Below are 14,754 nucleotides of genomic sequence, written 5' to 3'. Positions count from 1 at the left end.
AAAGAGACGCTGCCGTTTCTTTTAAATAGTGTGGGTGGTGTGGGCGGCAGTAGTGGTAAGGGTTAGCTTTTCAAAATTGTTTTTGACCTTCTTGCCCCATGAACTCCTTTCATAAAAGCGGCAACTGTAAATCAATCATGCCCTAAATGTTTTTCATAAATAAGGCATGTGCATGCGCACCGGTCCCTCAATCTCACACAAGGTGACAAATCAGCTCCTGCATTCATTCCCAGACAATTCCTCTCGCCGCGTTCATCACCTTATCATCCAGCTGCTTGTACAACTTGCGAATCTCTTCTTCATACTTTTGCCGCTCTTCCTCAGAGATATGGACCACAATGGACGAGGCTACGGAGCAGGGACTGCAAGGGGAGCAGGGGGTGCACGGGCTGCATAATTCAACAGCTGGCTCTTCGAAATCCAGAGGCACAAAGGGGGCATCCTCAGGTCCTTCACCCAGCCGCTCCAGCACAACACCATTATCACCTGTAGAGACAGGGGGGAAAAATAGTTTTCATCATTGCGCTGCCCTTCACCCAACCCATCATACCCCCAAGGATGAATGCACTGGATGGGATTAGGAAGCTTATCTTCCTCACATTCCCCCTAAATTGAATCAATTTCAATATAAGACGGTTCAGCGTGAAGAAGAGGCATCTGTTCCAACGTCGTGTCACCTAGCATTAGCTCAGATGTCACAGTTGTGGTATAAATGAGATAACATGTCATGTGTTCTTTCTTTACACAATGTTAACAATCAGACTGTTCAAAATACACAATCTGTACAAAAGCAAACCTGAGTATGCCACAAAACTCAGAGGGAGAGGAGGAACTGATAGGAAATATAGGTTCACTTTTATTCAAGCTTAAGTGTGTTATTTAAGATTGAATATTTGCCTTATGCAAAGAACAAAAACAGGAGGCTAAATCATTTATTAAGTAGCTCAAAGTTTTAATATTTTATAATAGAATTTGGTCAGACAGTAAATTAATGTGCAACTTAGGTCTTTGAATTGAGAGTTAATATATTTTTAATATAAATTGTCATATACCACAGACAAGAGAGGGCTAAGCTCTAATATCAAAGAAAAATAAAAAAAATATAAAGCTTTCTTAATTTATATAATATTCTGTTTTATCTTGTGTCATTGCTTTTTGAATAATTTAATTATGTTTTATCTGAATATAAACCTTCGGTGCTGTCAAAGGTAAGCTCCTGATCTCAGCCTTAAGAGTCATTAAGACCAGGAAAAGGAAAACAACTGAGTTAGTTTTCAACTGCATTTTTTTTTTTTTTTTACGTCTCTCTTCTAGAGCTGCTTTATATGACTCAGAGTTTAAACGTTAGTCATTTCAGCTGCTGTCTCTGAGAAGTTCCTGTACTTGAAGTGAAGGTCTATTTAAAGACATTTTCATGTCACGTTCCTTGGCAGATAGTTTAGCAGTCTCTCTCTGTTTCAATATGTTAATGCCTAACATACAAACAAAGAACTCTTTATTTAACTCGGGTCAGTCCAATCAGGTATAAATTGCTGGCTCTAATTTATACAAATGCAACTTTCCTGTGCACCATTTAATTTCTACAATGGAAAGGTAATCTACAAGAAGCTGGAACCGGATTATCTGTAAAACAAATCTGCAAGAAATCACAGAGAGGCAGACCTGAATGACATAAAGAGAATATTTTCTGTACCTTTATTATCCAGCCCAAAACTTCCTTTTTATTGTTTATAGTTAGAAGAAGCCAGAGTAGCCAAAGCTATAATCTTACTTTAGCTGCTGTAGGTCAGGGATGTTTAAACTTTTTGCACCGTGGGCAGAACTCGTCGAGTTGAAAGCAATTAGCAAGCAAAAACTAAAAATGCAAAATGATTTTACTATGATTTCTTTTTTTCTACTCAGCAATAACTTAAATATGCAATAGTATACATATTAAAAAAGTGAACGAATGAGATGTTTATTTATTTTAAACAAAAAAAATGGAGACAAGATCAAACTATTATAGGTAAAAAAAAAAACGGCCTCAAGGCATTTTCCCTAATAAGAGAGAAATTTCCTAACTCTTTGGGTTGGATGTTTTCTACTTTGTTGGTCTACAAATTGTTTCTAGTCTATTCCCACTAACAAAGAACTTTTTTTCCTCAAAGGCACTTGCTGTATTTTTCCAAGTTAAATAAAGGAGTGTTCCCAAGTCTGTTCTTAAGTAATTAGTAGTTGATTATTTGCAGCCCTACTTAATTGGATATTAACATGAAATAATAAAAAATACATGTCTAATCAAATAATATATTTCATTTAGTAGCCGACACTCAATTTAAGAAGCTAGAAATTTTTCATTTAAAACCTCAGCTTTCAAAATGGCCACAACTTTCCCCCTGGTCGCTCTTTTGTTAAAGCTGCTGTAGTGAGGACTTCAACAACAGAATAAGCAACATTCTTGACAAGTCTTTAATCTTTACTAGCCTTTAATCTCTGTGAATGTGAATGTTAATAATTTGTTATACTTTGCGTTTCATTTTCTTGTAATTGCAGGTATCCTTGGCCAAGCGGTTATTGTTTTCTTTGTCTTTTTCTGTCACCCCTCAAAGTCAGTGCTGAACGTCTGGTGTCCAACACGTTTTAAAACAATGCAGCACATAAACACCTGCACACACTTATTGTGATTAATAGTTAATCAGTAAAATCCCACTGCATTTGGGAGCAAGCAGTGTTTTGCAACACTAATGAGTCACCCTTTTTAGAGCACTTTGACCTGAACAAAGCTGGGCTTTTTTTTGTGTGTGTATACGACAAACTTGACCCGAGCACTGCTCTCCCGGGCATCATGACACTGTGCTCTGTTCACGAGTAAAATGTGTCTAAACGGAGAGACTTTCAGGGTAAACTGTGGCAGCTCTCTGCAGAAAATCAAAAACGTTTTCCCTCAAAGGAGACAGGTTGTTGGGTGTGCATGTGTTTCTGCCGTGCACCTATATTAAGCACATTCATCTGACTTAGTGCAGACCTGTTATTGATGATATGTATGCAGTGCAGTGTTTCTCCCTCAGTGTCTCACTTCATACCCCCCCCCCCCCCCATCCCTATCCCTCTCATTAAGTTATCTAGACTCAACTGCTTATTGGTCTAGTAATCACACCTCTGAGTCTATACTGTAAGCTCCCTCTTTCCTTCACGCTTAGCAGGTGTTTTTCTCCTAAAGTCCGTTATTCCAATCATGTGTCCTGTTTCCTTCTGTTTACATGCTGGCCTGCTGGATCTCTCCCTGTCATGATCAAATGCCTCTCAGATTTATCTTTGCATTTGTTTCTGCCAGTCTAGGAATCACAGCTGTAAGTTTCTGTTTTTGCTTATTAAAAGTCTCTGCTTCACCAAGCCCCCGTATGCCTGCAGCTGGGTCCTCATCTACCATAAACACGACGCCAGCGGGGAAGTTTCCACGGTCAGTGATCATTTGGAAAGTCATGTTCTCTGCTGGTGTTCGTTCACTGTGTTTTAAAAAAAGTCCTAAAGTCAGCGCAGCCATTTTGAAGCAATTGATGGTTCCCTCTACGGACATTTATTGAGATGCGTTATTGAGACGCTGATTTCATTTTTAACAGAACTTGACCGCTGTCCACTTTGCCAAAACTATCAACAGATTTTATGATAAAGACATCAATGTACTGGGCCTAAAAATAATCCTCAGCTCAACCCTTATATTAAATTAAGTATTATCACAAGGAAAATTAGGGACACCTGAGTCAACAATTCAGACAAACTAAAGGCTGCTATTAAAGCAACCTGAGCTTTCTTAACGACAACCTTGTATTGCTGTTAAGTAACCCACATTAATGCATTTATGAATATCATGTTTTACTGTTTTTATATTTGCACTTCAAAAAATTATGACATTTAATAGTCTTTTTTATGTAACACAAATCCCAATAAGAGCAGACACTGTAAATTGGATCAACCTTTTAAGGTATTTGTTAATACTTGACAGATGTTCCCAAAATAGACACAATTAAGGATGTTAATCTAAATGGGAAAGGTTTTGGTAAAAACTTCAGACTAACCTTGTTTTCAGATGACTGGACATCATGAGAGCAAGAGCAGCTTCGATTACAATTCTCACATATTACAGATTAGGTACGCAAAGGACAGGAGATAATTAAACAGATATAAATCAGCTGGCAAAGGTCAGGTTGCCAATGCTGTATGATGACATAATCAATATGCTAATTGATCAAGGACGTTGTGATCTAGATATGTTTGTGCACAGTAATTACAAAAGAAAATTATGAGCATGAACTAGTTACCATGAGACGAATTTAGAACTTGCTCTTGTTAGGGTCAACCAGTAGAAACCTGCTGAAAGACTATTTAGGTGTGTTGGAGATTGGAAACAGCTAAAAAATCCAGGACGTCGGCTCATAAGGATGGAAAACTGCCCACATCTGCCTCAGATGTTTGAAGCAGATTACTCTGGTTCTGTTGGAGATCTCTCCTTCCACCCCGACAACCCTTCCTTTTACCACTCGGTGGATGGAGCAAGTTTGCTTTACGTTTCACATAAATAAGCATCATTAAACACAGTTTGATTGAGTTGTGTTGTGGACTTGTGATGAATCAACTTGTTTCAAACTGGCATTGACTTGTTTTCCTCCTTTTATAAAGTGCTTTCTTAGTTCCGTGTGAATAAAACTGAATTGACTTTGGCTCTCCACTCCGGCAGAGGATCTGCTTTCAGAAACGCAAACCGAGCAAATATGGCTGCTTGAGACAGTTATTTCCTTTGGGCCAGTCTTGATTAAAGAGCTCGGTAATGCGGCGCTGGATCGAGGTCAACAGCATTCACCTCCGGGAGTCCCCGGCTAGAAATGGGCAGCAGCGAAAAAGACCTGTTGGAGGAACGCTGGGGCAAAGAATCTGTCAAAATGATCTATAAAATCATATGAAACTTAAGAGCAGTTGCGAGAAAGAGAGTCTGAGGAATGGTTGAGAGCTAAGCCACGGGACGAAAGCTGTAAAAGAAATTATTTCCGCTCATGAATGTTCAATAAAGATGTGCTACAGTTCATTAAAATGCAGGTCAACTGCTGGGGGGAGATTTCTTCACGAGAAACAAAGGGCAGAAATTTGATTCATGGCTTGAATGTCAACCGACCACCACCACTGAGAGCACTGACATTTAAAAAATCCCTCAGATGAGCGTAGATGCACATCATTGCGAGGGGGTGTGTGATTAAAAAGAAATGCTGGTGTTTTCTGTGTGTTGACATGTGAGAAAACCACTCTAAGCTCTGACTTTTCCGTGGCTAAGATGGTCAGGATATTATTAAAACATAGGGATTCATAAAACATCAATTAAGCCACAATGATTTATCTCAGCACAATGCGATGGGAAATCCAATTACACAAAGTGTGGGAGCTCTTCAAGAAAAAAAAAAAAAAAACTAAGGAAAAAAAAAAAACTAAGAGATAGCCAGAAAGCAGTGTTTATGTGTTTTGGGAACAAGTCCAACAAATCTGTTTGGCTGCCTTTCTCCTATATCTGCACTGACAGGTATTCGGATTAGATCAAATAAGGTTAAATTTACCCTTACGTGGAAGGAAAAGCAATGCCTGCAGGCTGGTGAAAAATTCATTCCTGTAAGTGAAAAGTCATCCATGCATAAAAAGGGACAGGAATAGGGACATGTTCTGTAGTCATTCTTCTCGGCGGAGCTTTTTTCCTCTGCACTGCCAACAGCTTTTAAACTTAAAAGGCTGCATTTAGTTTTTTTTAATCATTCAAGTCATAATTTTAAATGGAAAAATATTCAAGGCTCTTCCAATATATCGAACAGGGTTTACCAATTACTACATTGAAAATGTTACAAAAAAAGACTTAAACTAACCATCACCTTGTATGGTGATAGTAGATAGTCCAAACAAGGTGAAACATTATTTTTGAAATAATTTTAATTTATACACTTGAGTGCTAAGAGAGTAACTTTTCAAAGGTTTGACTTTGGAAAAGCAAACTATTTGGGCCTTTTAGGAAGGCTTTATCAGAGGACCTGGATCTCGTTTATAAAGTTTGCGAACGCACAAAACGGGGACTAAAACTTGCGTCTGTCACGTTCCACGCGAAAGCAGTGATATAAAGAAAACTTGACTTTAAAATGTGCAGCCCCTCAACCATGCAAACACTCTCCAAACTCTCACATGCAATCGCTCCTTCTGGGTACAGGAGGAATTGGTGTCACAGTGGTGAATAACAGCCGCACTGCATCATGATTCCTCTCAGATGCTCAATTTCACTCATTATAAGACTTTAATCATAGATCAAAATTTTAATAAGCATTTAAAACTGCAGTGTTATTCATGCATGCGCTGGTGGCTCCTAGCTATAGGTAAGGACCTTTTCAGATTAATAGAAAAGGCCCGTTACTCCAGCTTGAATCCTAAATCAAGGTCCGGTCAACATGTCATCAGGGTTTTACCATCGCATTCCTCTTCCCAATGATCCCCAGGTTGATGTGAAGGTGTGAGCCGATCACACTGATTGCTGTAAACATTTAAATACATTTGTCCATAATGCTGTGCGGTGGATGCGAACTGCTGGTGACCTTGCAAATGGGAGAACGAGGAGGGAATGCGTTTTCAGGGATCGGATCTCCTGGCCCATGATGAGGATGATGATGATGATGATGGCCAGTATGGTAATTTAGACTCCATAGAGCCTTGCATTCCACTATAACCCATAGGGGACAGGGGCTACACCCTCTGTTGGTGTGTCCTAACCTGCAAAGCGCAGAGAGGGCACACCTTAATACCACTCCCACCTATGGGCAATCAACTGTGGAGCGTGCCATTGTCTTCCAAAAATTGACGCTAGTCCTCAACTCTCATTCATAAGGTGCTTTGCACTGACCGTTTATGGCTGAATGAATGCAGAGGGCAGAACCTGGTACGCAAACATTCAGGTGCAGCTGCGATCGATGACGCAAAATTAATTGCTGGTGTTCTTGCGCATAGTTTTAAAAATCAGGATTTCTTTTCTTTTGGTGAACGCCATTTTCAGCTTTTGGGCAAAAGAAAACTTTCTGTATAGATCCTACGCGCTGTTTTATTAATGAAGCCCCTGTTCATTTCCTTCCTTTGTCATTTTGTTCTTTTGCAGCCATTAGCCTCGACACCATGCATCTTTTTGTGCTCATTTTGGGTCATTTCATACTCTCTTTGATTTAAAGTAATTTTCTAAAAATGAAACATAGTCTACTAAATGGATATGTGTTTAAGAGACACTCAAACCTAATATCCTCAATGCTCAATTATTATGGCTTGATTAGTGGTCACAATCTTTATTTTTTATGAAGAATCTGTGACATCAAATATAGATCAGAATCACATTTAATGGAAAATGGGGGACTATATGATTTTTTTTAAAACAATGTCCCATTTATTTAATTTACAGATATTAGTGATCTAATGCAGAAACCAGATATCTCAATACAATGTAAATACAACTAAAATAGTTTTTTCCCCCCTTCTCACTGTCTGACTCAACATTTCCTGTTTTAGGTCTGACACCTGATCTAAAACACCTGAATTATTTTAATTTGCCAAATGCAAAAAATAAAAATAGATGGAAAGTTTTTAACTAAGTTTAAAATCAGAAGATTACATACATTAGGATTACTATGTCATTAACATATTTTGAAAACACAAATGATGCCTTGACTTAGTTAGAATCTCAGTTAACTGGAGGAAGATCTTTGGATTCATTTCAATGCAACACTTTAAAGGAAATGCTTCCTTGTGTGATATCATGGGATTTTAAAAATAAGACCTGGTGGAGATGCTGACTGGCGCTGGGGAGAGAGTCTAATTATTCACAGAGAAATGAGCTCTGATTTGAGCTGCAGAGTGTGGAAGAAGCCATTACTCCAGGCGATAAAGAAAGTCTTATTACCATTTGCAAATGCACTCAGAAACAAGGAACTTAATTTTTGGAACGATGTCTTGTAGTCTAATGAAACTAAAATTGAAGTGTGTGTCCATATTGACCATTGTTACATTTGGAGAGAAAAAATGGGGGAACCCCAGCGGTTTGGTAGGGATGTGACAGTATCATGCTGTGTGGGTGTTTTGCAAAAGGAGGGGCTTGTGCATTTTACCAGATAGATGGCATCATGAAGAACGAGCATTATGCTGAAAGACTGAAGCAACATCTCAAGACATCAACCAGGATTGTAAAGCCTGGGGCAACAATGGGTCTTTCAAATGGTCAATAACTCTGGGCATAAAGCCAAACTAATCATAAAGTGGCTTCAAGACAACAAAAAGACTGTTTTGGAGTGGCCATCACAAACCCTTAATTTCAATCGTGCAGAAAACTCGTGGACAGATATTAAGAGGTTTGTGTACGCAAGATGGTCTTTGGAGAATATGCATAAAGTATCTCTAGAATTTACAGTATTAAAAATACTTAACCACCAATATAGATGTAACGTGATAATTCAGTGTATAGGCATTAAATGCTAGGTTTATGGGTGGGAAATGAAAGTAGATCTGGATGAAACGTCAATGACAGGGTGGTTTGTTGGGGTACAAAGTGGCAAAATACCAATTAACCCAAAGTCTGTTACCAGCCAAAAGGTTGGTGCTATGACCCAGGCTTTCTATATTGATGGAAAGTGTGGCTGAAAATAAACTCTCCGGCTGATTCTGATTTAAAACTATCAAGTGCTGAGCATTTTGACTCGTTGTCCTTCTGTGTTCTTGAAGTTTTAATTGTTTCATAGGCAGTGCTGGGAGTAAGATTTTAGGGGAATAAAATGCCATTTGTAACGGCAACAGGAGGGATAGAAAAATAAATAAGTGAAGGAAGAGTCACTAGTTAGAAAGGAGTTTTGTTTGGATTTTTAATGAATGGTCAGAAGTAGGCCAAAGCTTACTTTTTTGTTTTGTTTTGAGTTACAATATTTTTTCCAACTCGGGGCCTTAGTTTTGTAATAAAACTTTTAAGTGTTGGTATGGTTTACTATCATAATCCCCAAAATACTTCAAGTACATCCTATCCGGCTGCTGTCTGGAATGCTGCGAGCCCTATTTAATTTTACAAAAAGTGTACTTTGCTTTGTTATAAAAAGCATTATTTTTATTGCTATACATATTTTATAGCCAGTTGTGGCTTGTTTATGTGGAATAATTCTGAAGTTTTAAAACATCTAGATTGTTTAATTGCTCTGTGGTTAGAAACATTGAGCATTATGATAAAAATCAAATCTTCATAAATATATTGACTCACTTGTCGCACCACACACACAAAAATGGTATGGACTGTACTACTGTTTTCAGATGTTTTGTCCATTTAATTAATTACTATGTATTTTATATTTGAATTCAGTAGTATTTACAGTTCCAATTACAGGAATGTCATCCAAATTCATCGACATTTTAGATTGTAAACATTAACTGCTTAGCTATTTTGCTTAGTAACTAGTTACTTTGATAGTGTAGTAACTCAGTTAGTAACTCAGTTACTTTTTGGGAGAAGTAACTAGTAACTATAACTAGTTACTAGCTTCTTCAGCAACTTGCCCAGGTCGGTTCATAACTGAGTTTCACTGGTGCAGAAAGGTGTCGTCTGCCACAGGATGTTTTGCACCAGCCTTGACTCGGCGCTAACTCACCGTGGAAATGAAGCCTGCCCACTTCCACAACAAATGATTCAGAACATTTTTTTCCAATCATCTTTTCATGGTCTGCTATGAGAAAATTGTGTTATTTGTCTTCGGTCAACTTTGTCTGCCAGCGGGAGGGGGCTAAAACTCTAGAGTAAAATTTGCTTTTAGACATTTACTGTAGTCAAACTGACAACTATTCCACGATGTTACTGCCTCTTGCTTGGCAAAAAATATCAACATTTTACAATTCTTAGGTGACACACAAACACACAAGCAGCCATTTTCACGTTTTCTATGTAGAAGTATATACATATTTGCATGATTTGTACAAGCATTACCATTCCTCAAGCGGTTCAGCTCAGCTTCAAGTCTTTGTATCGTCTCCTTCATCGACCTGTTCTTCTCCTTTTCCTTCTCGTACTTCTTCTTCCACTGCTCTGCTGTGAGCTCCAGATTCACTGTGACGGTATTTCTAATGGTCTTGGCTCTAATTAGAGGGGACGCAGCGCAGGGAAGGAAAGAGTGGCCGTGACAGACAGGAAAGGAAGGGGTGAGCAGGGAAGAGGTTGAAGTGACAAGATTCAGTGAAAAGAGAGCAAAAAGAAAGTGTGAGGGAACAGGGAAAATGTCTAGCTGCACGGTAAAAATTGGCTTGCATCTCATTAATTTGTATGTAAATTGGAGATGTGCAAACAGCATTTGGTGTGCATAGGGTAAGGGAGCTACATGGGCCTAGTGCTTCACACAGCATGAAACATTTGCATTGAAATTATGATATTATAAACAAATCTTAAGATGGAGTATGTTATTCTGCTGTTAGCACAAATAAGAGGCATCATTGAATAGAAAGATATGCTATTATTTGATTTCACACAACAGCAAGAAAACAGAGTGTTCCATATGCAAGTGATTTCTGCCGTTTGCAAGGCAAATATAATTTTCTGTTGATTTCTTTTTAAGTTAGACCTTAGATAAAATGATTTGTGTGGAGCAAAGCGACTGTAATCAGACATACTGTGACTAAAAGTCCAACAACAAACATTGCTCCTAAAGAAAATATAAAATAACTCAGAGAGCAGATGATGTGTCAGTTAATTAGATTTCATATAGCTTTTATAAAGAAAGAGTCCAGGTTTCACATAGAAATTATTCTTTGGTACTAGATCTCAATTGATAAAGATCTGAAGAAAAGGCCATCTTTGAGTTTTGTCATGAAAGACCAACTAAAAGCTTGATTTCACCCAAATCCCATTACTTACAGTTATGGTCTGATGGCCCCTTCATAAATGTCATATTAACCAGGAGCTTTTAATGATACATTCAAGCCTCTGTTCCCCAGGGTGCTCTGATACAACCTACAATTAAAGTTATAGTTGGTAGTCCTGTTCAGAAACAGTTTTTGTTATACTGGGTGAAATGGTCCTTCCATCCTGAGAGTAGTCAATAAATTATGTATTCAGAAAAAGGAGGGGAACATTTTTATATCTGTGAGAGCTGCAGGTGTGTGAAAACTGACCAAATCCTGCAGTTTGGTCCAAAAGGCAGTGATTGGTCAGTGGATTGGTCCTGCTCTCAGTCCCTCAAGTTCTGATTGGTTGTCCCACATTCCAATCATTCTGACACACTACGCCAATGTGTCTGCATGTTCTTCACTAGTTTCTGCTCTCTGGCTGCCCATGCACACTTCTAGTGTTTATGTATTTGGTTAGCTTAGCAGTTAGCTTCAGTGTTAGCCATTCATTGAAGCTCTGCTGCTCTCACCGTATACTTTGAAAATGGCGGAGAGTTGCAAGAAGCAAACTGCGTACAAGTTTATGAGAAAAAAAAGGAAGGCCTCAGATAAAAAGAAATACTACCAGAGAGGATTTGGGAGATTTTTCAATCCAAGCCCCCTGAGGAGCGGAAGAGCAGATAAGACGGTCTTGCAAATGCGCTTGCAAATGTGTTATTCAATAATTTCCCTCTGGGATTATTAAAGTATATCTGATTCTGATTCTGAAAAAGGGACTTAGTTACGTTGCCGTAAAAAATGCAGACTCTACCTTTAAGCCCAAAGTTATTCATATTTCTGGCAGAATTAGGTTAAAGTGAATGTGTTATTTGAATAAACATGTTTCTTCACACTGGAAGCATTACTAAAATTTCAGAGTCTCAGATGGCTCTAACAGATAATACACAACTTCAATGGTTCTGCACTAAAACATTTTATTTACAACTGAAAATTCAGGTGGATTTTCTCTAATCGTAGAATGGTTGCAGGCATTCAAACATGTTCAAATAAATTCAAATACACCCCTTTAGTGTTTGGATAAGTCCAACTTAGTAAGTTGCAGAAAAAGCCTTACAGTTTTTCTAGCCATAAATAAGGTTCTTGCTTAGTCACTCACTCTCCCTGGTAGAAATACTTTTAATTGCTGGATCTGCTGCCATGGACCTTGTATTTGGGCACAGTTTGTGAATTTTCAAAAAGGGTGAGATCAGGGCTTTGGGTTTAGCAGTCATTCATTTTGCTTTGTCAGCCAGCTTTATATATTCCAAGGCCAGTTGTGATTTGTGTTTGGGACCATTGTCCTGCTGAAAACCCCAGCTGTGTCCAAGTTTTGACTAATTATCCCAAAGTGTTTAGGAACCACCTACGCTCAAGCCTATCATGAGCTGGGAGATGCTGGAAGCAAATTTAATGTTAACAGCTTTGCAAAAAAAAAAAATTATGAGAAAGATATCAGATAATAGGAGTATTCCAAGATGTTTTTTTGATTTTGTTAAAAAAAAAGAGTCAATGCACAAAACGGGAGATGGAAGCAAATCTGCTGAATAGATTCTGATGTAGCAAAAACGTAACTTACAGGACCAATCAGCTGTGTCCGCTGTCATCGTCTTCCTGGATATTCCGATAACGCGCATAGAATTGCATTTCTTTCTCTACGTCTCTGGACAGCATGTAACATTGCCAATAATAGTTGACATTACAGAACAATTACAACCTTTTTTTTAGCTGTGTTGTCCATGCTAGTTTGCAACCTCTACTTCCTGTTTATTGCGGCCGGGCGTAACGTCAACTTGTGACGAAGTTATGCTTTTTGTAGCCCGGTTAATTCCCCTCAAACCAGTGGATGATAGCACGGCTAATTAGCATTTTCTTTTTTGCAACATTTTAAAAATGTGCTAAAAATGCGCATGACCATTGGACGAAAAAACACGACTAAAGCCAGTGACATTAGTGTGTTTGAAAAACTGGAAGAAATAATGTAAAAGTAGGACTCTTCATAAATTCTTCAACTTCATCTTAAATCAGTGACTAGACAGGTGACACTTGGACCATGTGCTCCAACAGGACAAGGATCCTAAACACTCTTTAAAACAACTATTCAAAATGTAAGTCAACCTACCATTTATAACAAACTCTATCATTACAGATGAGAAAAATGGAATACTATCCTGCCAAAATTATACAAAAGGTGGTCACAAAAGGCATGTTTTTTTGCAACTTATTGAGGAAAATTTAGCCAAATAAATGTGGGGGTGTACCGCTGTGTGTGGGGCTTACAGAAAAGTTGGGCTAGCCCAATCCAGTGATTTGTGAAGCTTTACAAGCTGACATGGATGTGTTTTGTTGTGCACAGCGGTGCAGCCGCTCAAGGCAAGTGAGCACAGAGATGCATGTTACCGTTGGCCAAACATCAGCGTGGATTTGGTCTCTGCATCATTGTAGCTGGAGGGAGAGCAACAGATAAACATGGTGGTGCGGCAGTTCCCGCCCAGCGAGTCCTGCAGGATGCGTGTCATTTTGCTGTCACGATACGGCACATGAGATTTCTGCAAAGGGACAAAAGGAGGGGAGAAGAAAGGGAATTCTAGATTGCGAGAAAGACATCAAAACAGACAGAGAATAATGAAAAACAGCCCTTTCTTTGAAATGTGGGCTGTTCACATGGGGCGAGAAGAGAGAAAGAAAAGACTGCTTCCTTGCAGCTGCATTATTCAGACTTGTACCAGTTTAACCTCCTGAATGCACTCTTAAAGACTGTGTCCTTGCACAGTGAATAGCAAATGAACGCTCGCATATTTTCTAAGAGATATGTGCAACATTTATGGTTTGTCAGCCTTTTTTCACTTTTTTTTAATGAGGATTTCCCTGAGCCTGCAGTCTTATAGAAAGATGGTCAGAGTTCTAATTATAACAAGAAGGCTTGGAAGGAGCACAGAGTGGGTCAAATGGATCGTATTAGCCGATGTAGTAGTGTAGAGAATTACAGATGAGAGGAACACAAAGCAGGCGACCTTGTGACACCAACACCCACTGAAGTCACAACTCAGACTTTATTTCCGTATTTATCTATGTTGTGTTGCAGTCCATTTGCAGGCATTCCAGTTGAGGAAGATCACGCTGTGTCAAAAGACTGTAGGGGTACATCCAGTTATATAAATGTACATAAACAAACCTGCATAATGATCAGTCCAACAATCCATCCAAATTCAGACTGAAGGCGCCTTTACCTTCAGGCTGCATCATGACAGCTTCCATCAGGAAAACGATTCAGGAACATTAAATCAAAACTAATAGACTTAAAAAAAAGTTATATTCCAAAGCTGTGAGGGCTATCGTCACCTGCTGAGAATCAAATAAACCACCAGCCCTGTTCATAATCTAATACATGTTTACAACATGCTGCCCCTTCCACAGGTCCTTGACCATTAAATAATCATCACACTTTCCCTCACATAATAATATGAATTTACATACTTTTAGCTTCTCAGGGAATGTTTGTTTGGAGAGTCATGCAAATTGCACATTATTTTGCATCGTTCTGTATGCTGTCTTTTATGACATGAACATTTACATTTTATCAGATGCTATGGAGTATTTGGAAGCGTTTTAGCTTCTCATGAGGTGTTGTTTGGTACATTCAACTTGAACATTTTATTTTACCCGAGTATGTCCTATTATTCATTAACAATTGTACACTACTTTTCCTTTCTGATAAGTCTTTTTCTTTTGCCGTACAGCTAAACTTTAAATTTCTCTTTTTTTCTCCCGAGGAATGCTCATTCTTTGTTTTTCCATAGATTTGTGTCTGTGTGTTATATGGGAATTATG

The 14,754-nt window shown here is 38.5% G+C and overlaps 1 protein-coding gene across 2 annotated transcripts in view; it reads right to left on the bottom strand.

Annotated features, from left to right (window-relative positions):
* Window positions 1–14,754, bottom strand: part of kif5ab (kinesin family member 5A, b) — a 110,914-nt gene that overhangs the window by 50,377 nt on the left and 45,783 nt on the right. For both annotated transcript variants that reach the window (XM_012869352.3, XM_012869351.3), the window contains exons 10-12: window positions 13,324–13,472; window positions 9,995–10,143; window positions 260–486 (exon numbers count right to left, since the gene is read on the bottom strand). In XM_012869352.3, the coding sequence (XP_012724806.2) occupies window positions 260–486; window positions 9,995–10,143; window positions 13,324–13,472 (525 nt within the window). The remainder of the gene's footprint in view (window positions 1–259; window positions 487–9,994; window positions 10,144–13,323; window positions 13,473–14,754) is intronic.

Source organism: Fundulus heteroclitus, chromosome 20, assembly GCF_011125445.2.
Source record: "Fundulus heteroclitus isolate FHET01 chromosome 20, MU-UCD_Fhet_4.1, whole genome shotgun sequence".
NCBI classification, from domain to species: Eukaryota; Metazoa; Chordata; class Actinopteri; order Cyprinodontiformes; family Fundulidae; genus Fundulus; species Fundulus heteroclitus.
The sequence above is the reverse complement of the archived record's forward strand: the minus strand, read 5'-3'. Positions and strand labels throughout refer to the sequence as shown.